Raw genomic sequence first — 24345 nt, forward strand, 5'->3', positions numbered from 1 at the left:
TTTACCTTGTATACCAATGCATTATAGCCCATCACTGTAACAGTGACAGGCAGTCGATTAGGCTGTGTCTATGGCACAGTCTAATAGACATGCAGTTATGGCAGGCCTGGGAGCCTTTGTTATGCCCTGGCTGCCACGGAAACGCATTGACACACCACGATTGCATTCGCAGGTGGGCCAATGGTGAAAGGGAGTCCCATACTTCAGTGTAACTGCTTAGCTGCTGCAGTTACTATTGACTGCAGCATCCAGGTGTTAAGAGGCCAGGATGAAAGTCATCTTTTTAACGGCCATTACAGTGGGAGCCTGACTACAATCAGTGCGGGATTACATTGGTGATACGGAGCGCTGTGTAAGTCTGTGCTGGGTCTCTTAAGTCCCTGCTGCCCACATCAGGATTATTATATTACAATCACCAGAAAGTAATTTGATTAATCACCCAGCCCTAACCTAAAGCAGATATAATCTGTATGTACATTTACCATTTTTACAAACTTTCACAAGTTTCAGGTTGAAAAGTGCCAAAATGAAAGGTTCACCAGGTCTGTGGTGCAAATTTTAGCATAGCTATGTACATAAAATCAAGCATACAGCCAAGCAATCATAGGCAAAACTGGTAGTAGTATGGGTCATTTTGTAGAGTCAGTACGGTCATAAGATGCCACCTATTCCACAGATCAGTTTGTTCACTGTACTCCTGAATGACAGTACGGTATCTAGCAGTCTGATGGCTGAATCAGCATTTTAAGCGTATAGGGCTGTTTTTCAGGGCTTTGACTAGGTTTGGAGTAGAGGGACTTAAAAGGGAACCTGTCACCAGGATTTTGGGTATAGAGCAGAGGACATGGGTTGCTAGATGGCAGCTAGCACATCTGCAATACCCAGTCCCCATAGCTCTGTGTGCTTTTATTGTGTCAAAAAACCGATTTGATACATATTCAAATTAACCTGAGATGAGTCCTGTCCCTGAGATGAGTCATGGACAGGACTCATCTCAGGTTAATTTGCATATGTATCACGTTTTTTGACACAATAAAAGCACACCGAGCTATGGGGACTGGGTATTGCAGATGTGCTAGCGGCCATCTAGCAACCCATGTCCTCAGCTCTATACCCAAAATCCCGGTGACAGGTTCCCTTTAAATGGTATGCATCGGCCTTCATCCCAACAAACACTTCTGGAATGAACTGGAACGCCCATTATGATCCAGACACTCAACCAACATGAGTGTTTAAGGACAGTATTGTTTATTTGGCAGAAATTTACCTACAAAGCAAAATATTGTAGAAAGAATCCAGAAGAGGGACCCAAATCTGGATCATCTTTTTAGAAGGATTTCAATGGCAAATGGATTCTTATTTATAAAAAAGAAGGAAAAAAAAAAAAAGCCAAAAAGCATAACCAGGTTTTATTAACAGATGTTGGCTTTATTCAGACAACTTTAATATGTGGGAGGTTTAGAGGGAACCTGTCACCATGAAAATGCAAATTAATCTGCAGGCAGGACCGTCTGCTTGACTTCAAAGCCCAGAATGAGCAGGAATATAAATGAATGAAATACAGGTTATACTGAATCTTTTCCCATAAAACTACATATAAATCTGCTCAGCATCTCCCTGCTTTATAACATGCTGCCTGCAGCTCAAGTACCATGTTCAATGTGTTGGGTTCCCTTTAAAGGGGTTCTGCACTTATCCAGAGGATAGATCATCAGTAGGGATGAGCGAACCCGAACTGTATAGTTCGGGTTCGTACCGAATTTTGGGGTGTCCGTGACACGGACCCGAACATTTTCGTAAAAGTCCGGGTTCGGGTTCAGTGTTCGGTGCTTTCTTGGTGCTTTTTGAAAGGCTGCAAAGCAGCCAATCAACAAGCGTCATACTACTTGGCCCAAGAGGCCATCACAGCCATGCCTACTATTGGCATGGCTGTGATTGGCCAGTGCACCATGTGACCCAGCCTCTATTTAAGCTGGAGTCACGTAGCGCCGCACGTCACTCTGCTATGATCAGTATAGGGAGAGGTTGCAGCTGCGACGTTAGGGCGAGATTAGGCAGATTAACTCCTCCAAAAGACTTCATTCTGTGATCGATCTGCAGCTGTGGATCATTGAAGTGCTATTATTGACTTGCTCACTTTTTTGAGGCTGCCCAGAGCGTTTTTAGATCACTTTTTTTCTGGGGTGATCGGCGGCCATTTTGTGACTTGTGGTGCGCCAGCACGAGCTATCACCAAGTGTATTTAACCATCGATAGTGTGGTTATTTTGTGCTATATCCTACATCAGCTGCAGGCTGAGCCTGTGTCACCGAAGTGCATTTAACCATCAACAGTCTGGTTATTTTTTGGCCATATACTACATCAGCTGCAGGCTGAGCCTGTGTCACCCAAGTGTATTTAACCATCGATAGTGTGGTTATTTTGTGCTATATCCTACATCAGCTGCAGGCTGAGCCTGTGTCACCGAAGTGCTTTTAACCATCAACAGTGTGGTTATTTTTTGGCCATATATTACATCAGGGGCAAGTTGAGCCTGTGTCACCCAAGTGCATTTAACCATCAACAGTGTGGTTATTTTTTGGCCATATACTACATCTGGTGCAGGCTGAGCCTGTGTCACCCAAGTGCTTTTAACCATCAACAGTGTGGTTATTTTTTGGCCATATATTACATCAGGGGCAAGTTGAGCCTGTCACCCAGCGCCTAAAAAATAGACCTGACATTTCTATTCAACCAAATCTGTACTGTTTTAGCTGGTCAAGTTATTTGTATTGACCGTAAAAGCACACATTTTTTTTCTGGGTTGAAAAAGCATTCCCAAATTTGCCACTCTCAAAATAACTAGTTTCTGGTATTTGAGGCCTACTTGAAATCTATCCCAAAAAGAAAATCTTACATTGAAGGTATTGATAGTGTCATTCAGAAAAACCTAAGACACACGCTAGCGTGCTGATAGAAGTGTGATTCTGTGATTAAACCTATACCTGTCACACAGCGCAAAAAAAAAACAGGTCTCACATCTCTATTCAACCAAATCTGCAGTGTTTTATCTGGTCAAGTTATTTGTAGTGACCGTAAAAGTAGACTTTTTGTTCTGGGTTGAAAAAGCATTCCCAAATTTGCCATTCTCAAAATAACTAGTTTCTGGTATTTGAGGCCTACTTGAAATCTATCCCAAAAAGAAAATCTTACATTGAAGGTATTGATAGTGTCATTCAGAAAAACCTAAGACACACGCTAGCGTGCTGATAGAAGTGTGATTCTGTGATTAAACCTATACCTGTCACACAGCGCAAAAAAAAAAAACAGGTCTCACATCTCTATTCAACCAAATCTGCAGTGTTTTAGCTGGTCAAGTTATTTGTAGTGACCGTAAAAGCAGACTTTTTGTTCTGGGTTGAAAAAGCATTCCCAAATTTGCCATTCTCAAAATTGTGGTGAACGGGAACAATGAGGAAAACATCTAATAAGGGACGCGGACGTGGACATTGTCGTGGTGGTGTTAGTGGACCCTCTGGTGCTGGGAGAGGACGTGGCCGTTCTGCCACAGCCACACGTCCTAGTGAACCAACTACCTCAGGTCCCAGTAGCCAGCAGAATTTACAGCGATATTTGGTGGGGCCCAATGCCGTTCTAAGGATGGTAAGGCCTGAGCAGGTACAGGCATTAGTCAATTGGGTGGCCGACAGTGGATCCAGCACGTTCACATTATCTCCAACCCAGTCTACTGCAGAAAGCGCACAGATGGCGCATGAAAACCAAGCCCATCGGTCTGTCACATCACCCCCATGCATATCAGGGAAACTGTCTGAGCCTCAAGTTATGCAGCAGTCTCTTATGCTGTTTGAAGACTCTGCTGCCAGGGTTTCCCAAGGGCATCCACTTAGCCCTTCCCCAGGGGTGGAAGAGATAGAATGCACTAACGCACAACCACTTATGTTTCCTGATGATGAGGACATGGGAATACCACCTCAGCACGTCTCTGATGATGACGAAAAACAGGTGCCAACTGCTGCGTCTTTCTGCAGTGTGCAGACTGAACAGGAGGTCAGGGATCAAGACTGGGTGGAAGACGATGCAGGGGACGATGAGGTCCTAGACCCCACATGGAATGAAGGTCGTGCCACTGACTTTCACAGTTCGGAGGAAGAGGCAGTGGTGAGACCGAGCCAACAGCGTAGCAAAAGAGGGAGCAGTGGGCAAAATCAGAACACCCGCCGCCAAGAGACTCCGCCTGCTACTGACCGCCGCCATCTGGGACCGAGCACCCCAAAGGCAGCTTCAAGGAGTTCCCTGGCATGGCACTTCTTCAAACAATGTGCTGACGACAAGACCCGAGTGGTTTGCACGCTGTGCCATCAGAGCCTGAAGCGAGGCATTAACGTTCTGAACCTTAGCACAACCTGCATGACCAGGCACCTGCATGCAAAGCATGAACTGCAGTGGAGTAAACACCTTAAAAACAAGGAAGTCACTCAGGCTCCCCCTGCTACCTCTTCTGCTGCTGCCGCCGCCTCGGCCTCTTCCTCCGCCTCTGGAGGAACGTTGGCACCTGCCGCCCAGCAAACATGGGATGTACCACCAACACCACCACCTGCGTCACCAAGCATCTCAACCATGTCACACGGCAGCGTTCAGCTCTCCATCTCACAAACATTTGAGAGAAAGCGTAAATTCCCACCTAGCCACCCTCGATCCCTGGCCCTGAATGCCAGCATTTCTAAACTACTGGCCTATGAAATGCTGTCATTTAGGCTGGTGGACACACACAGCTTCAAACAGCTCATGTCACTTGCTGTCCCACAGTATGTTGTTCCCAGCCGCCACTACTTCTCCAAGAGAGCCGTGCCTTCCCTGCACAAACAAGTGTCCGATAAAATCAAGTGTGCACTGCGCAATGCCATCTGTGGCAAGGTCCACCTAACCACAGATACGTGGACCAGTAAGCACAGCCAGGGACGCTATATCTCCCTAACTGCACACTGGGTAAATGTAGTGGCGGCTGGGCCCCAGCCGGAGAGCTGTTTGGCGCACGTCCTTCCGCCGCCAAGGATCGCAGGGCAACATTCTTTGCCTCCTGTCTCTTCCTCCTCCTACTCAGCTTCCTCCTCCTCTTCTTCCACCTGCTCATCCAGTCAGCCACACACCTTCACCACCAACTTCAGCACAGCACGGGGTAAACGTCAGCAGGCCATTCTGAAACTCATATGTTTGGGGGACAGACCCCACACCGCACAGGAGTTGTGGCGGGGTATAGAACAACAGACCGACGAGTGGTTGCTGCCGGTGAGCCTCAAGCCCGGCCTGGTGGTGTGCGATAATGGGCGAAATCTCGTTGCAGCTCTGGGACTAGCCGGTTTGACGCACATCCCTTGCCTGGCGCATGTGCTGAATTTGGTGGTGCAGAAGTTCATTCGCAACTACCCCGACATGTCAGAGCTGCTGCATAAAGTGCGGGCCGTCTGTTCGCGCTTCCGGCGTTCACACCCTGCCGCTGCTCGCCTGTCTGCACTACAGCGTAACTTCGGCCTTCCCGCTCACCGCCTCATATGCGACGTGCCCACCAGGTGGAACTCCACCTTGCATATGCTGGACAGACTGTGCGAGCAGCAGCAGGCCATAGTGGAGTTTCAGCTGCAGCACGCACGGGTCAGTCGCACTGTGGATCAGACCCACTTCACCACCAATGACTGGGCCTCCATGCGAGACCTGTGTGCCCTGTTGCGCTGTTTCGAGTACTCCACCAACATGGCGAGTGGCGATGACGCCGTTATCAGCGTTACAATACCACTTCTATGTCTCCTTGAGAAAACACTTAGGGCGATGATGGAAGAGGAGGTGGCCCAGGAGGAAGAGGAGGTGGCCCAGGAGGAAGAGGAGGAAGAGGGGTCATTTTTAGCACTTTCAGGCCAGTCTCTTCGAAGTGACTCAGAGGGAGGTTTTTTGCAACACCAGAGGCCAGGTACAAATGTGGCCAGACAGGGCCCACTACTGGAGGACGAGGATGAGGAGGAGGAGGACGAGGATGAGGAGGAGGTGGAGGTGGAGGTGGAGGAGGATGAGGATGAAGCATGTTCACAGCGGGGTGGCACCCAAAGCAGCTCAGACCAATCACTGGTGCGTGGCTGGGGGGAAACACAGGACGATGACGATACGCCTCCCACAGAGGACAGCTTGTCCTTACCTCTGGACAGCCTGGCACACATGAGCGACTACATGCTGCAGAGCCTGCGCAACGACAGCAGAGTTGCCCACATTTTAACGTGTGCGGACTACTGGGTTGCCACCCTGCTGGATCCCCGGTACAAAGACAATGTGCCCACCTTACTTCCTACACTGGAGCGTGATAGGAAGATGCGCGAGTACAAGCGCACGTTGGTAGACGCGCTACTGAGAGCATTCCCAAATGTCACAGGGGAACCAGTGGAAGCCCAAGGCGAAGGCAGAGGAGGAGCAAGAGGTCGCCAACGCAGCTGTGTCACGCCCAGCTCCTCTGAGGGCAGGGTTAGCATGGCAGAGATGTGGAAAAGTTTTGTCAACACGCCACAGCTAAGTGCACCACCACCTGATATGGAACGTGTTAGCAGGAGGCAACATTTCACTAACATGGTGGAACAGTACCTGTGCACACCCCTCCACGTACTGACTGATGGTTCGGCCCCATTCAACTTCTGGGTCTCCAAATTGTCCACGTGGCCAGAGCTAGCCTTTTATGCCTTGGAGGTGCTGGCCTCCCCGGCGGCCAGCGTTTTGTCTGAACGTGTATTCAGCACGGCAGGGGGCGTCATTACAGACAAACACAGCCGCCTGTCTACAGCCAATGTGGACAAGCTGACGTTCATAAAAATGAACCAGGCATGGATCCCACAGGACCTGTCCATCCCTTGTGCAGATTAGATATTAACTACCTACCCTTAACAATATATTATTCTACTCCAGGGCACTTCCTCATTCAATACTATTTTTAATTTCATTTTACCATTATATTGCGGGGCAACCCAAAGTTGAATGAACCTCTCCTCTGTCTGGGTGCCGGGGCCTAAATGTGTGACAGTGGCCTGTTCCAGTGGTGGGTGACGTGAAGCCTGATTCTCTGCTATGACATGAAGACTTATTCTGTGCTGACATGAAGCCAGATTCTCTGTTACGCGACCTCTCTCCTCTGCCTGGGCCTAAATATGTGACAGTGGCCTGTTCCAGTGGTGGGTGACGTGAAGCCTGATTCTCTGCTATGACATGAAGACAGATTCTGTGCTGACATAAGGCCAGATTCTCTGTTACAGGACCTCTCTCCTCTGTCTGGGTGCCGGGGCCTAAATGTGTGACAGTGGCCTGTTCCAGTGGTGGGTGACTTGAAGCCTGATTCTCTGCTATGACATGAAGACTGATTCTGCGCTGACATCAGGCCAGATTCTCTGTTACGGGACCTCTCTCCTCTGCCTGGGTCTAAATGTGTGACAGTGGCCTGTTCCAGTGGTGGGTGACGTGAAGCCTGATTCTCTGCTATGACATGAAGACAGATTCTGCGCTGACATAAGGCCAGATTCTATGTTACGGGACCTCTCTCCTCTGCCTGGGTGCCGGGGCCTAAATGTGTGACAGTGGCCTGTTCCAGTGGTGGGTGACGTGAAGCCTGATTCTCTGCTATGACATGAAGACTGATTCTGCGCTGACATCAGGCCAGATTCTCTGTTATGGGACCTCTCTCCTCTGCCTGGGTGCCTGGGCCTAAATGTGTGACAGTGGCCTGTTCCAGTGGTGGGTGACGTGAAGCCTGATTCTCTGCTATGACATGAAGACTGATTCTGCGCTGACATGAAGCCAGATTCTCTGCTATGGCATGAAGAGACTGATTCTCTGCTGACATGAAGCCAGATTCTTTGCTATGGCATGAAGTGACTGATTCTCTGCTGACGTGAAGCCAGATTCTCTGCTATGGGACCTCTGTCCAATTGATATTGGTTCATTTTTATTTTTTTAATTTTTATTTTAATTCATTTCCCTATCCACATTTGTTTGCATGGGATTTACCTAAATGTTGCTGCCTTTTGCAGCCCTCTAGCTCTTTCCTGGGCTGTTTTACAGCCTTTTTAGTGCCCAAAAGTTCGGGTCCCCATTGACTTCAATGGGGTTCGGGACGAAGTTCGGATCGGGTTCGGATCCCGAACCCGAACATTTCCGGGAAGTTCGGCCGAACTTCTCGAACCCGAACATCCAGGTGTTCGCTCAACTCTAATCATCAGTTAAAACAAAGTGCAGAACCCCTTTAACTATATAGCCAAAACAGGACCGGATTTGTAATCAAGAAAGTATTTCCCCCAAACTTTGTTAGCGAAAGACTTTCCAGATTACACGTCAGGATTTGACCCTGTTTTTGGCTGTGAAATATACAGTTGTTAAAAAGGCTACCCATACACTTAACATAACTGTATGATGCACTTTTTTGACCAAAAGTTCCCTCTTAACCTTCCTAAAAAAAGCCCATCTTGGCTGAATATGCATGCTCAGAACACAGGGAAACAATATTCTGCCAGACACTACTGATGAGAGCCAATTTTCAAAATACACAATCTTCGCCATGGGAAACCTAGGATACCGATCATTTATCGAATGTGTATGCAAGTTTTACAGTATCAAAAAGTGTATTACGGCTGGCTTGCCATTTTAGGAGCTGGCTACCTGCCCTCAAGATTTGTCCAGGCCTGATCTAAGGCAAATCTAACACAAATGTTAAACCTTACTTAAAGCGAACATTTCACCTGCATTTCACTTAATAAACTATCAAAAGTACCTTATAGATCATCCTCATTGTGTTATCATAGTCTTGTCCCGCTTTTCTGCCATGTATATACATGGAAAAAATTGCCTTATAAAGTACTCTTCTCCAGCTCCACAAGTCACGATAGAAGTCAAGGGGGTAGCCCTTCCCTCACTCCAGGCTGTAACTCCCCTTCCCTAACCCCGCCTCTAAGCAGTCTAATTGACACCCGGCTCAGTCGCCGGGACCGCGCTTGTACAGGCGGCGCATGCGCCGGCGGACTCAAGCGCGATCCTGCAACTGAATCGCGCATGCGCCGTCCCCGATGCCTGCCTGTCTTCAATATAGCCATCTAATTAAATCTGGGTTTGTCACATGTGTATATCTATGTATAGATAGATAGCCCCATGAAATATGCAGAGTTTTTGACATATAATACCTGCTGAATATGATAACAATGCTCCAGATGATTACTGGCTTGCGATCTGCGGCAAGTCAACAGTGATCACGCGGACGCATGGAGCGTGAAGATCGGGGCGCGCGCGCGAGGAAGAGAAGACAGGCAGGCATCGGGGACGGCGCATACGCGATTCAGTTACAGGATCGCGCTCTAGTCCGACGGCGCATGCGCCGCCTGTACAAGCGCGGTCCCGGCGACTGAGCCGGGTGTCAATTAGACTGCATAGAGGCGGGGTTAGGGCAGGGGAGTTACAGCCGGGAGTGAGGGAAGGGCTACCCCCTTGACTTCTAACGTGACTTGTGGAGCTGGAGAGGAGTACTTTATAAGGAAATTTTTTCATGCATATACATGGCAGAAAAGCGGGACAAGACTGTATGATAACACAATGAGGATGATTTATAAAGGTACTTTTGATAGTTTATTAAGTGAAATGCAGGTGAAAGGTTTGCTTTAATAAATGAGCTGCAGATTAGGAGATTATCACCCACATATCCAGGGATTTCAGATTTATATTATTTTTAACATTTTCCCACCATAAGCACTGATATTTCATAGATTAGACATTCCATCATCGTCAGATGGCCAGAATGAACTGCCATGGCAATTCTGTTACTTAAACTGCACTACCGTCATCCAACAGCAGGAAAAGGAATCGCAATAAACGGGTACAAACGGTAGTGAAAGCACTGTTGATGCGGCACATAAAATCAATGTTTACTGGCTGCAGAGCTCCCTGTGTAAATTGTAAATTGTGCTCCAATCCACTAAAATGGACGATTTTCCATCCGTGTGGAATCAGTATAGTCATCTTTTGTTTCCCCCATGAGCTTTCATTTTCAGCGTCTCCTAGATCTGTGTACTGTCCGTTTTTTTCTTAACTGATCCAATGATTTTAATGGGCAAATCTAGTGAGAAAATTAGAGTAAAATAATCGATACTATGAATTTCTCTGCACGGACGAACGGTCCATGAATAAAGTAGGACATGTGAATTGGCTCACCGATTTTAGCGTGTCAGCGTTCAGTCTGTTGGTGAGGTGAACCCATCACTTGTCTAAATGAGTTTTTACTAGTGCCGACAGTGTCAGAATATGCACATCCCTTCCACAAGATGAATGGTAATACAAATTTATGAACAAATGGACAACTTGGCAAGAGGAAAACTGCCACAACGCAGAGCAAAAGGTACAGCTAAATGGTGACACTGGTTGCACGGCTTGTCTTGCGGCCACGATGGCAGAGTAGCAGTGATCCCATTCATTTGTTGGTCTCAAAAAATCTAGCCATAGCCTTATGAGTTTCATTGGTCCCAAAATGGTATTTGCTATGCCAGACATGGCTGGAGAGCAGACAGATCCTCACAGAGGGTTTTATAAGGCTCTTATGCAATATAATAACATTCAGAATAGGAGAACAAAAACACCTACCTCACTGTTGTGACCTCGAAGGTTGAAGTTGGTTCTCTGAGGGGTGTTTCGGTCTCTTCGACAATGGCTCAGGGTGAACGTGACGCCTACAACTCCTCTTCCATTGCCTGTAGCTAGCCAGCCTTCCTCATAGTAGCGCCTGCGACACACTGGTTTCTCCTTTTCACTTTTTGGAACCCTTCCTTTCCATGAAAGGCATAAAATGTTGGAATCACTGCAAAGAACAGGCCCATGCTCCACAGATGCATACATGCTTTTACAAAGTTGGGATTTCAGTCCTCCTTGCAAAATTTAAAAATAAATTAAGTCAATAAACCAAGTTCCAAAAGTTGGGTGCATTTAAATAAGACCTAAGAGTTCTCAAAGTGTTAAAGCCGACCTTGAGTACATGAAGCGGTCAGTGCCTATGAACATCCTCTTAATGCATAGTAACAGTTATTCATGTACAACACAATAATGGAAATTTGGCTTATAAAATTAACCAGCAGTCTGGATTCTTGTCATGAAGGTTGTGTGGTTGTTTTCCCTTTGGACAATCATGGTTTCTTGCCCCGCTTTTCGCTTTCTTCCACAGTGTGTCTCGTCAGCACGTTACTATGCAAAAATGTATGCAGCCTGAAATTCCAGTTCCAGGATAGCGATAGAGCTGTCCAACAACATCACAGACATTATTCCATAAATTAGAGGATTGTAAAGGTTTCAAGTATTTAAGGCTTAAAGTACAGACACCAGATTCCTCTGGTTGCACAGCAAAACTGCTCCAACTCCGTTTTCTAACAGTAATTCACTTTCGGGCAGGCTTTTGCAGCCAAAACATGTTTGCATAAAAAGCAGAAGGAAAAAGGCACACAAACTGTGCAAAATTATTTCCAGGCCAATCCTTTTTCCCCCAAACAGCTTTAATCAGCAGTTGTGTAAAAAGAATAAAATTAAAAAGGTTACACTGCTATGTCTTTACAGTACAGCGACTGCAAACCTCATTTTAGTTATGCAGCTGACCTCCCAAGAACGCTCAAGCCGTGCGATCAGAAATGTTGACAGTCCAAAAGCGGTGATCCTTACTAGGTCCAACAAGACATTTGTGTACAGGTAGAGACTCTCCCATGTCCACTCAGATGTTGCCACTAGCTAAGAATTTTCCTACTCTTCCTAACACACTGATGCATGAACACTGCATTCATTATTCTTGCCAGTCTGATTTCCCTACTATATTCTGTCCAAGAAAAAATGTATTCCCAAACTGAAGTGCAATGTGTTACCGCCAATAACAAAAAAAAGTCAAAAATAAAATCTGAGCAGACTGAATGAAAAAAAAGAGTTATATCTTATGTGTGATCTCACAGGCATTGAAACTAGTTACTGGCACAAGCAACTTGATGCTTAAAGCCTCTGGTCATTCACAAGGTTGAAGCAGGAGAAAGTAGGCATGTCTCTCCCTTTCAAGAACCAGTCAACCTCCAACTTAAGATTAAAATGCTATTTAAGCCATTTGAGGAAGCGAGAAGAGGCGAGCAAAAGACATGGAGGGGAAAAAAAAGTAAACTAATTTCACGACCCAGTTCACACAGTGTGCTGTGAAGTCTATTTGTCAGAAGAATGGCCGGCTTGCCTCGCCTTATTTCTAACGTGTTCTCTTCCACACCATCAATACACATTAGGCATCGTTATTTACTGCCCTCTGGTCTCTTGACGCATAGGCATTTCTTATTTCTTAAGTATCTGTTTTGAGGTCTGTATTATTCACTGATGCTTTGCACATTCAGCTACGATAATCCTACTAGGTGGGGGGAGGGGCGATTTTAATTTAATATTTCACTTTTGGAACAGTTTTATCGCAATCCAGCTAGGTTTCTGGTATTCTGCTTCAGTTCTTCAACTTAGTTTGGAAATGGCACACCAGTCTAGCAGTTGGGAATGACGGTGGAAATGGTCTGATGAAGTTGGAGGTGTGCATGGCTGCCCACACGGCGTCAACAATAGGATGCAATAAAGTTGGCTTTGGCAGTGTTGCGTTGTAGGGAATTTTGAGGAGTCACGTTCGACAGGGTGCAACCTTGTGGCTGCCTGCAAAAAAAACAAAAACACACAAAAAAAAGGTTACAAAAATTCTATTTGTAGGATAAACAATCTTCTACCATGAATTCACTAACTTCAGATAGGACCCAGTTATCATATGCTTATTAAACCCTCATACTAATAAAGCAACCCGATATTAAGTGTGTTGGATTTGCATACTGCAAATGTGAAATTACATTCAGTATTCTGCTGCCGATGTGGCCCAAGGATTAGGCCCAACAGCACAAAAAAAAAAAAACACATATATATATCCATCCAAATAAATGTAACGCAGCACTCCTTAGATAAAAAGTGAAAAATACAAAATGTATTCAACACATGATGATACAGGCAACGTTTCAGCTCTCTCACAGAGCCATTATCAAGCCAAGTGAAACACATGATAAAGTGACTGTGCATATATAGATACATTTCAGGAAGTAATCTTTGCTAATTTCCTGTTTAATTCCATACTGGTGCATATAAAAACTCCATACAAAACAATTCATTCTCTTGTGACCATTCATAGTGCAGCAACCATCGGATCCCCTCAGGTACAGTGTATCACATTTCCATGATTGTCTTCAATTTCATAGTGCTTCATGTACTGTATACTCATGTTTTCCCAAATAGTGATAGTGATTAAAACATCCATGGCTTGCTCCAACATAATTCACACCTGAGGGGATTCGATGGTTGCTGCACTATGAATGGTCACAAGAGAATGAATTGTTTTGTATGGAGTTTTTATATGCACCAGTATGGAATTAAACAGGAAATTAGCACAGATTACTTCCTGAAATGTATCTATATATGCAAAGTCACTTTATCATGTGTTTCACTTGGCTTGATAATGGCTCTGTGAGAGAGCTGAAACATTGCCTGTATCAACATGTGTTGAATACATTTTGTATTTTTCACTTTTTATCTAAGGAGTGCTGCGTTACACCATAATAAAGGAGACATTTATGATGCAAAATGGAATTGCTCAACCACCCAGATCGTGCTTTCTTTCATATGTATTTTTAAATTGATCAAAAATAAAAAGATTAGTCAAACAGCAAAAGCACATAGAAAGCAAAAGACTACACCTCAAGATGTTGGCTCTAGACAAATATTAAAATCACACGAAGTATTTTCTTCGGTATTGTTCTGGCCTTTTACATTGGTTGAGGATTGGGAATGTAAAAAGCTCACACCCAGTCACTGCCCCGTGAAAGCATGCCACCATTCACCCCAAAAATGGGCAAATACTTGCTTTTTTGAGTCCTACATCTTTTACAGGGTACCAAAAAATCGTGGTTTGCCAGACCACATCACCCTGTGTACACAATATGCAAACTGAAAGGAGGGTGAACCAATGTGGTAATAATAGTTTTTCCTCCATTCAGTTTGCAAACTGTGTAAAAGGTCCTTTTAAAATGTGTCACCAAAAATTTAATCTGCCACTTAAAACCATATAGCAACAAATATCCTTTTTTTCGAATCTATTATTTTCTGATTTCTTTCATTGTATTTCCTGAATACGATTATGGGGGCGGCCATCTTGCATAAGCAATTCTTAACAGCATTTATTAAGCTGTAAGAAAATTACTTTACGGCCGCCACATGGTCCATAGACACAATGGTCAGGAGCTGACCCTATTGACTTCTATGGGAGAGTTTTGTAGGCATGCTGTGTGACCTGTACAGAGGTTTGCACAAGGAAAGAATAGATTAGCTTTGACAGTCACCCACTGTGAATGATTTATCTGTCTTATCTATACATGGAGGTGATATCATTACAGGCAGGATCAGAATGACAGATAGGCAGGTAACTGCAGTAAAGTGATCTGTACAGATCTAGAAGATGCACCAATTATTGTGGCTTAGTGGCCATTGCAAAAACTGCAGGATTTTATGGTTTTTGTTTAAATATAGATATTGACATGGAAAATTAAAAACATCAATAATTCTTTAAAAATATGTTTAACATAAAAACTATTAAAGTCATTTTTGAGGACACATTTCCTTTAATCAAGTGCAGATGGTCCTGCATTGCCTGGTTAACTAGGAACCTTGTATCACTGGCATAATTATTAGCTTTCTACAACTAAGCACTGTTATATCAGTAAGGTTCTGTTTATTCGGGTGGCTCCTATCAGGGAGTGCAGTATTCAGGATGAGAAGAACGGTGCGGTCTGCAGCACTATATCTGTCATAAAAAATACCAGAGCCTAAACAGATGCAACTAAAATCAATGGGGTCACATTAGTGTCCATTTGAACACAGTGGTCATGGTTTCATTCAACCGAAGTGATGATACTAGTATGAAAAGAGCCTTGTTCATTATATTCACACAATCACAGGGCAGGGAAAAGCAATAAAAATAATAACTTATAATTACCATCTCTGCTGCATTATTACTACTGTGGCAACATGGAAATAAGTGTACGCTAGGCTTGAGCTAAAATATGACTTCTGACATCTTATGGCTGCTGGGGCCTGTGGCAAGCCAACAAAAGATCCCTGTAACAGCTGCTAGCTCTACACGAACTACAGTTATATCCAGGAACATAGTATGGTCTACGTACCCATATATCAATGTCATACGTGACAGCCCACTTTTCTGTGCACAGAAACTTTCTTCCCTTGTAGTATAAAATAATTAAAGTTGGGTTTCAAACAAGACAGGTTATCGCTCCTAGGTCTGTATAGTATTTATAATTTTTTTATTATTTGCACTTATATAGTGCTACTATATTCCGTAGCGCTTTACAGAATTAGCAACCAACTGTCCCCAATAGGGCTCACAATCTAAGTTTGTCTTTGGAGTGTGGGAGGAAACCCACTCAAACACAGGGAGAACATACAAACTCCATGCAAATGTTGTCCTTGGTCGGATTTGAACCTAGAACCCCAGCGCTGCAAGGCTCCAGTGCTAACCACTGAGCCACTGTACATGCTAATCTTAGAATTAAGAATTCTGGAGCACAGTTTGTAAAACTGTACAGTTTGGTTTTTCCTCTTGTTCTTCCTGGGACATATCTCACTGTGAAAAATGTATCAAGCCCTGCTCTTCAGAATTCTGGCATCAAAAATTCCCCAAATAAGGCTTTTATGACTTTTTTGAAGACACTTGCACAAACATTTGTGGAGTTTTGCATTTTCACATCCCTCACTCCAGTTTTGAAAAGAGAGAAGGAAAAAAAAGTGTGGTTATCCATGTTCATTCGTTTCATTCAGAATTATCACTGCACTTTTAGTGGCATTTTGCAGCTTTTTGTGCAGTAAAAACTCCAGCCTCAGCCAGTTTGTACTGATCACCTAAAATCCATAAAAAATTTAATTACACTAGGGTCTCTTCTTAAAGGGGTTGTCTCACTTCAGCAAATAGCATTTATCATGTAAAAGAAAGTTAATATAAGGCACTTACTAATACGAACACATCTTTTTTTCTAATCCATTTTATTTTTTTCCTGATTGTAGACTTTTTTTTTTTTACTCCATTTCCTGAATATGATTATGGGGGCCTCCATCTTGCCCGAGTCGTTCTCAACAGCATTTAGAAAGCATTAAGAAAACTGCTTTACAGCAACCCCACGGTCCATAGACACTATGGTCAGGGGGGGACCCTACTGCGTGTGTGCGGTCTCTCTTCCTGCTCGCCGCTATGTTTATGGGAAGCTGGAAGAGGGACAGGAGACGCACGTGCCTTCTCTTCGTACACCTGATTGGATAGGTCATCAATATTAAGCCTGGAAAACCCCTTTAACGAATTAAAACCGAATTGCTGAATCAGTTTTAATTATTAATGGCCACGCAGTAACCCGTTCCCTTACAGTACACTTAACTGGTAATATTGTGCAAAATGGTGTTCAGGTGTTCATACGCTTAAAGTCGCACTTACACGCTCCGGAGGCTATATGAAGATGAAACTCCGCTCATCCTCAGCTACCAAACGTCACACGATTTTGCAGGTACGGCTGGTGGAACCCATTTGGTAAACTGAATCAGGATGATAAAACATTTTACGAGCCCAAGATTTTCAATGTATATGTTTAAGGTTACTTTCACACTGGCAGCAGCAGGGTCCGGCAGGCTGTTCTGTCGGGGGAACAGCCTGCCGGATCTGTGCTAACGCTAGCCCACCATGCCGCCAGAAGTCCGCTCTGGCCCCTTTCACGATAATCGGGGCGGGCCGGAGCATGCTGTAGTTTTTGTTCGTCTGACTCTTGGTATGCTACAGGCCAGACCTCCAGCCTGCCCTCATTAGGCCTCTTTCACACGAGCGTGACGGATTAGGTCCAGATGTGTTCAGGGTGCGTTTAGTGAAACTCACACCATTTTGCAAGCAAGTTCAGTCAGTTTTGTCTGCGATTGCGTTCAGTTGTTTCCGCGCAGGTGCAATGCGCTTTGATGCGTTTTTGACGCTCGTGATAAAAAACTGAAGGTTTACATCTCTTAGCAACAATCAGAGAAAAACGCATTGCATCCGCATTCACTTCTATGGGGCCAGGGCTGCATGAAGAACACAAAATATAGAACATGCTGCGTTTTTAACGCAACACAGAACTGATGCGTGAAAAAAACGCTCATGTACACAGACCCATTAAAATGAATGGGTCAGGATTCAGTGCAGGTGCTATGCGTTCACGTCACACATCGCACCTGGGCAGAAAACTCACTCGTGTGAAAGGGGCCTTATAGTGAATGGGCGGCACGTGGCCTAGTGTGAGCATGGATCTGGCAGGCTCTTCCCCATCGGAACTGCCTGCTGGACCGTGCTGCCGACAGTGTGAAAGTAGCCTAAGGTCGAAACAAACTAACCTAACCAGAGAGATGTACAGAGATTTTACTTTACTTGTCTAACTGATGCTGAGATTTATCCTAGGTTTTGATATTCACTACTAGAAGATCATTAGTGAGAAATGTGTAAAAGCATGGAAAACATTTATAAGGCTACAGTCACACAACTGTATGTATTTTGCGGTCCACAAATGTGGATCCGGAATGAAAATACGGATGATGTCCGTGTGACATCTGTGTTGCATCAGGTTTTTTTGCAGATCCATTGTAACAATACCGATCCTTGTCCGCAAAATGGACAAAGATAGGACATGCTCTATATTTTTTGTGGGGCTACGGAACAGACATATTGGATGTGGACAGCACATGGTGTGCTGTCCGCATTTTTTTCAGACCCGTTAAAATCAATCAAGTCCTCATACAATCCCTAAAAAATAAATAACAAAAAGGGACAAGGAAACAAAATACGTTTGTGTCAATGTAGCCCAAGACGCATGTTTTCCCCCAAAAAGTTGGTGGATCCTATAAAGTGCATCCTATAAAGTGAATACTAGTGGGCGCTTTCATTATGGAAGCGCTCATTAGTATGCAAGAGTCACGGGAGCGAAACGCTGTCTACATTCACTTCTCCGTGCCTGATCTTCTCTGGGCACCGTGATGTATTGTCCTAACTGTGTACAGTGTGGCCCCAGGGAAAAAATCAGGGAGCGCGGCAGCAAACACCGCTGGACCTGGTGAGTAGCGACGGAGCAGGAAAGGTAAGTGAATTTATTTTATATCTCTGATATGCATTTGATCTGAGGTCTCACATGGGGGGCTGATCTAAAGTCTGATGAAGACTAAGGGTGTAAGTTTGTTGGCTGATAAAGATTGGGGTCTGATATATATTTTTTTCTTACTTTCCTCCTCTAAAAGCTACTGTAGGTGCATTTTACAAAGCAAAAAACACTGTATTTTGTGTACATGAGAATAAATATAGCAAAAGAATGCAAAATCAATAAGAATCATTCACCGATGATCCCAAGCAATATGCATGTCTGACTTCTGAACCACACCAGACTAGACAAATATGGTTTATGCTCTAACAATATTAAAGGCAGATGGCAAACAGCAAGCTGAAGGCGCTGCAACCAGAACCCTACTGAATGACAATGCATGATACATACCCACCTTGAATATTAACAGCAAGAAAACAGATATGGCTCCTCGGTTCCAACATAACTAGCCAAACCTTATAAAAAAGGTACTCATAGGATGACTGGGAAGGCAGAAACTGTCTTACGTTTTACAGTCTACAAGTCGTGGATCCATAAAATACGGATGTGGTCTGTGTGCATCCTGCATTTTCCGCAGGCTCCAGTGAAAAAATGGCTACTAGTCTGCAAAACGGACATAAATAAAACGATCTATAATTTGCATCCCGGGTAACATCCGTGTGCTATCTGCATTTTTTAGCGGCCAGATAGAAATTAATGGGTCCGCGTGCGATCCCCAAAAAATACGGATCGTGTGAATGTCGCCTAACAAAAATGTAACTATTATTAGGAGGACAGACAGGGTCATCTGTCGCCGAGACCATGAATGCCGAACAGTGTGTTGTCTGCCGAGTGCTCGGGTTCGTCATATAGCAGATCGGATTGACAGATTGCTGGGTGGGGCTAGGGAAGACCCGGCGGTCATGGTACACAATGGCACCAATGACAAAGTCAGGGGGAGATGGAAGGTCCTTAAAAATTATTTTAGGGAACTAGGAGAGAAGCTCAAGTCCAGGATCTTAAAAGGTAGTATTTTCCGAAATACTACCAGTGCCACGAGCGTCACCAAAGAGACAACGGGAGCTTAGGGAGTTAAATAAGTGTCTCAGAAGCTGGTGCAAGAAGGAAGAGTTTGGGTTCATAGAGAACTGGGCCGACTTCTCGGTCGGTTACAGGCTGTACAGTAGGGACGGGCTGCACCTTATTGGGGAGGGTGCAACTGCCCTGGGGGAAAAATGGCGGCTGGAGGAGCTTTTAAATTAGGGTCTGGGGTAGATAGAGATAGTGTAGATAGAGAGTGGGGTATAGAAGGGGACAGTGGGGATTTAGTGGTGGCTGGGGTTAGCGAGAAAAGTAGGGAGAAGACTGGGCATAACTATACACTTAAGAAAAAATTGAATTGCTGGTAACAAGAACCTGTTACCTACAAACATCAACCAAGGTTACCCAAAAATCCAGAATATTCACTTTACAGGTAATAGTAATTTAAAATGTATTTTCACAAATGCCAGAAGTCTAGCTAGCAAAATGGGGGAGCTGGGGCTATGGTACTAGAAGAACACATAGATGTAGTTCTCAGTGGAAGGGGCCTTGTTACCCCGAAACACGTATGGTAAAGACAGTGAGGGAATACCAAGAAGCAACACGTGGGAATCATCTATTTTCAACAGAATTACGAATATCTACAGAACATTTTGAAAACCCCGCCTGAAACTCAAGTCACCTGACCGCCCAGCCAATCACGTGGGACGCCCACAGGTCCTGGAAGGTCAAAGGAGTGAAGAAAACTGCACTGCTATCCAGGCAAAAGGGGAAACCTCATAGACTTTACCGACAGGTCCTGGAAGCTCACAAGTAAAGCACCACACTGAATCTGCTAGTGCACAAACGGGCCGAATACAGGACCGGTAAAGTACTCTGTACGAAGTACAGTCATTGATTATTGCTAAATCTGTAGATGATAATGACTTTCTCTTGAATATTATATTGTTTTGAACATTGTCCTTCACAACTGGCGCAAGTTCATAGATACAAGTATAATTCAAAACTACAAGTGCCTTTGGACTATTTTGGCTTAACAGCCCCCCCCCCCTAAGGATTTTCAGTGTATAGAGTTGTTGTATTTTAGTCTAAGTTTTAATACTGTCCAGTGTATGAATTTTATGCAACATGTTGTAAATCATTTTAAGTGTTATATATAAAGAAATCTGATATACCATCCAGCTTGTCTGTGTTGCCTGATAAAGAGTGACGCCCAATCCAACTAATTATCTTTTTACCTTACCAGCAATAGGGAGTGCTGTTGGGCAGTGCACCTACCCAATAGTGGAACAGAGAGTGAGCCACCAATCCTTTGCAATAAAGGTAGAGTTACTAAGGCTACTTTCACACTAGCGTTCGGGGCTCCGCTTGTGAGCTCCGTTTGAAGGCTCTCACAAGCAGCCCCGAACGCATCCGTACTGCCCAAATGCATTGTGAGTGGATGCAGATCCGCTCAGAATGTATCAGTCTGGCAGCGTTCAGCCTCCGCTCCGCTCAGCAAGCGGACACCCGAACGCTGCTTGCAGCGTTCGGGTGTCCGCCTGGCCGTGCGGAGGCAAACGGATCCGTCCAGACTTACAATGTAAGTCAATGGGGACGGATCCGTTTGAAGTTGACACAATATGGCTCAATTTTCAAACGGATCCATCCCCCATTGACTTTCAATGTAAAGTCTGGACGGATCCGTCTGAACAACTTTCACACTTAGAATTTTTTCTAAACTATAATGCAGACGGATCCATTCTGAACGGATCCAAACGTCTGCATTATAGGAGCGGATCCGTCTGTGCAGACACCAGACGGACCCGCTCTGAACGCAAGTGTGAAAGTAGCCTTAATAGGTTTTTTAGCTCTGTATATACAAAAGAAGAGAAAGGAGCTGATATCTGTAGTGCTGGGGCTATTAGCCAATCGAGTATATCACTGGATGTACTAACTGTAGATATGGTCCAAAACAAGTTAAATAGGGTATGTGAACAAGGCTCCAGGTCCAGATGGATTACACTAAAGAGTGCTTAAAGGTGAACCTGTCACCTCTACTATGCTACCCTCACTGAGCGTTTCTAAATATTCATTGTGTTACCCTAAACATATAAATTACACTTTGAATTTCATTTGCAGACGAATTCAATAAGTATTATGCATTTTTGTACTTCCCGCCTTTTATGCAAATTAACATAAAAAAAGAGTCAGATCTTACTTGTGTGACCAGAGAAGAGTCATATTTTCAATCTCTGACTCAGCTCAGGTTAATTTGCATATGTATCAAATCGTCGTTTACACAATAAAAGCACAGAGAGCTATGGGGACTGGGTATTGCGAATGTGCTAGCGGCCATCTAGCAACCCATGTCCTCAGCTCTATACCCAAAATCCTGGTGACAGGTTCCCTTTAAAGAACTCAGTTCGGTCATTGCTGTGCCCCTGTTTATAATTTTTAAAGATTCTCTAGGTACTGGTACAGTGCCAATTAGGGCTGCAGCTAACGATTATTTGAATAATCGATTAGTTGTCGATAATTTCATCGCTTAATCGGGAAAAAACAACAAAATGACAAAAAAAGGGGTTCATATGATTTTACTTGAAAAATTATGTTCAAAGGCCAGATTAAAACAAATTGTGAATGACACTTATGGGGGGGAGGGATCTGTGGATGAAACCTATGGGGGCGAACTGTGGATGACACTGGTATGGGGGGGAGAAATCTGTAGATAACACTGTTATGGGGGAGGATCTGTGGATGACACTTATGCGGGGGAGGATCTGTGTATGACACTGTTATGGGGGGGAGATCTGGGGATGACACTTATGGGGGGGGGGGGATCTGTGGATGACACTTATGGGGGGAGGAGATCTGTGGATGACACTTATGGGGGGAGGGAATCTGTGGATGACCATGCTATGGGGAGGGGCGGGAATCTATGGATAACACTATATAGCATCTTATGCTATATGTGTCATCCACAGATCCCCCCCCCCCCCCTTCCCCCATAAGAGCGCCATCCACAGATCCCCCCCCTCCCATAACAGCCCCGGCCCGGCAGTAACCTTTACTTTAACTTAAAATCAGGTTCAGCGCATCTTTATTACCTTACAATGAAGCTCCAGTAACAGGCAGAGCGGGCGGCGGCGTAACGTCAATCACGTGACGTGCCTGCTCCGCCTACTTTATGAATGCAGCAGGTGGAGCAGGCGCATCACGTGAGTAAGTGACGTTACGCCACCGCCCGCTCTGCCTGTTACTGGAGCTTCAATGTAAGGTAATAAAGATGCGCTGATTTAAAGTTAAAGTAAACTGCCCGCATAGCAACAAATCGTCTGATTATTCGATAACGTGATTCGTCGACAACGAATCCAGTTATCGAATATTATCGATAACTTCGAGTAATCGTTGCAGCCCTAGTGCCAAGTGATTGGCGCAAGGCAAATGTGGTGCCCATATTCAAAAAAGGATCAAAAGGTCCTTCACAGGTAATTATAGACCAGTTAGTTTAACTTCTGTCGTGGGAAAAATGTTTGAAGAGCTCTTAAGGGACTATATACAGGAGTATGTGACTGTAAATAATATTATAAGTGATAACCAACATGGGTTTACCAAGGACAGACGTGAGACTAACCTGATTTGTTTTTATGAGGTGGTGAGTAGTAGCCTGGACAGAGGGGCGGCAGTGGATGTAGTGTTTCTGGATTTTGCAAAGGCTTTTGATACTGTCCCTCATAGACGCTTAATAAGTAAAGTAAGGTCTATAGGCTTGGAAAGTATAGTTTGTAATTGGATTGAAAACTGGCTGAAGGACCGTGTCCAGAGAGTTGTGGTCAATGATTCCTATTCAGAATGGGCCCAGGTTATAAGTGGTGTACCCCAAGGTTCAGTGCTGGGCCCTTTATTATTTAATGTATTTATTAATGATATTGAGGACAAGATTAATAGCACCATTTCTATTTTTGCAGATAATACTAAGCCGTGTAGAACTGTACAGTGGAAAAAGAAATGGTTCCGGATTCAAATGGAGATCCTCTTTAAAACTTCTTCTTTATTAGACATTCATTTACAGCAGACAGCCACTTGGTACACAAGACAAGTTGACGCGTTTCGGGTACTGGACCCTTAGTCGTAACAATACAACACTGTGAAACACAAATATTTAAATGGATTTTGAGCCCACCCCTCCAAGTTTCTGGGGAGGAGAGCACCTTTTCATTGGTTGTTTCACTGTGTTGAATACCCATCATCTAGACTGCTAATCACAGAATAGATGTCCTTCACATTGTGCTGAGACTTTCAAACCCATTAACCCTATATAGGGTGTGCCTGATTATATTTGGCTGGAAAATGGAAGGAAGAAAAACCGCACAATGTGAATGATGTACTACATATAAAACCATATGATGACATTACTAAAACGACCTTATTCATGCCAATGGATTCTCAACATTAGGAGTCTGTTTATTGCCCATGGGAGGATGACATATATAAAAATAAAAATAAGATACAGATATAGGAATATTATCTCTTTTTGGCAATTTTACTGATAGATGTACATTAGCTCCCTTTTTAAGTTTAGACCAGCCGGGACTCTAGTATTTAGTCTAGTATTTAGTCTCTTTAAAATGGCAGACTTGGTTCAGTGCAGGAATTGTTGTGCATTTATTTCATGTTCAACTCTTTGGAGATTCGGATGCTGTCAGATCTGTAGACAGTTCTCCTTACTGCAGCAGGAAATTGCATTTTTGAAAGCTGAAATATTTAAATTATCTGTTAAACAAACTCCAGCTAGGACTGCTGCAATGCCACTGCCACAGAGGACCCCCAGAAATGGCAGATGGGTTACTGTAGGTTCTGGAAGTCTTAGAGTGGTGGATAGAAGACATGTCCCACAGTCGGTGGTTCTCCATAATTCATTTGCAGCACTCTCAGAATGTAAGGACAACATGGATATGGACTCAAGCACAGAGGGTGAGAAACCATCGACTCCTATGTCTAATGTATGCAACAAAAAAGATAAAGTGAAGTCTCAAAGGAAGCAGCTGTTGCTGGGTGATTCAATCACAAGAAGTGTGGA

General features: G+C 44.3%; 1 protein-coding gene across 1 annotated transcript in view; it reads right to left on the reverse strand.

Moving 5' to 3' along the window:
• The window catches only part of TULP4 (TUB like protein 4), a 400386-nt gene that overhangs the window by 312907 nt on the left and 63134 nt on the right, over positions 1-24345 (reverse strand). Inside the window, exon 2 of the mRNA XM_040429356.1 lies at positions 10645-12708. Coding sequence (XP_040285290.1) covers positions 10645-10896 — 252 coding nt within the window. The 5' untranslated portion in view covers positions 10897-12708. The remainder of the gene's footprint in view (positions 1-10644; positions 12709-24345) is intronic.

This window comes from Bufo bufo, chromosome 4, assembly GCF_905171765.1.
Source record: "Bufo bufo chromosome 4, aBufBuf1.1, whole genome shotgun sequence".
NCBI lineage: Eukaryota > Metazoa > Chordata > Amphibia > Anura > Bufonidae > Bufo > Bufo bufo.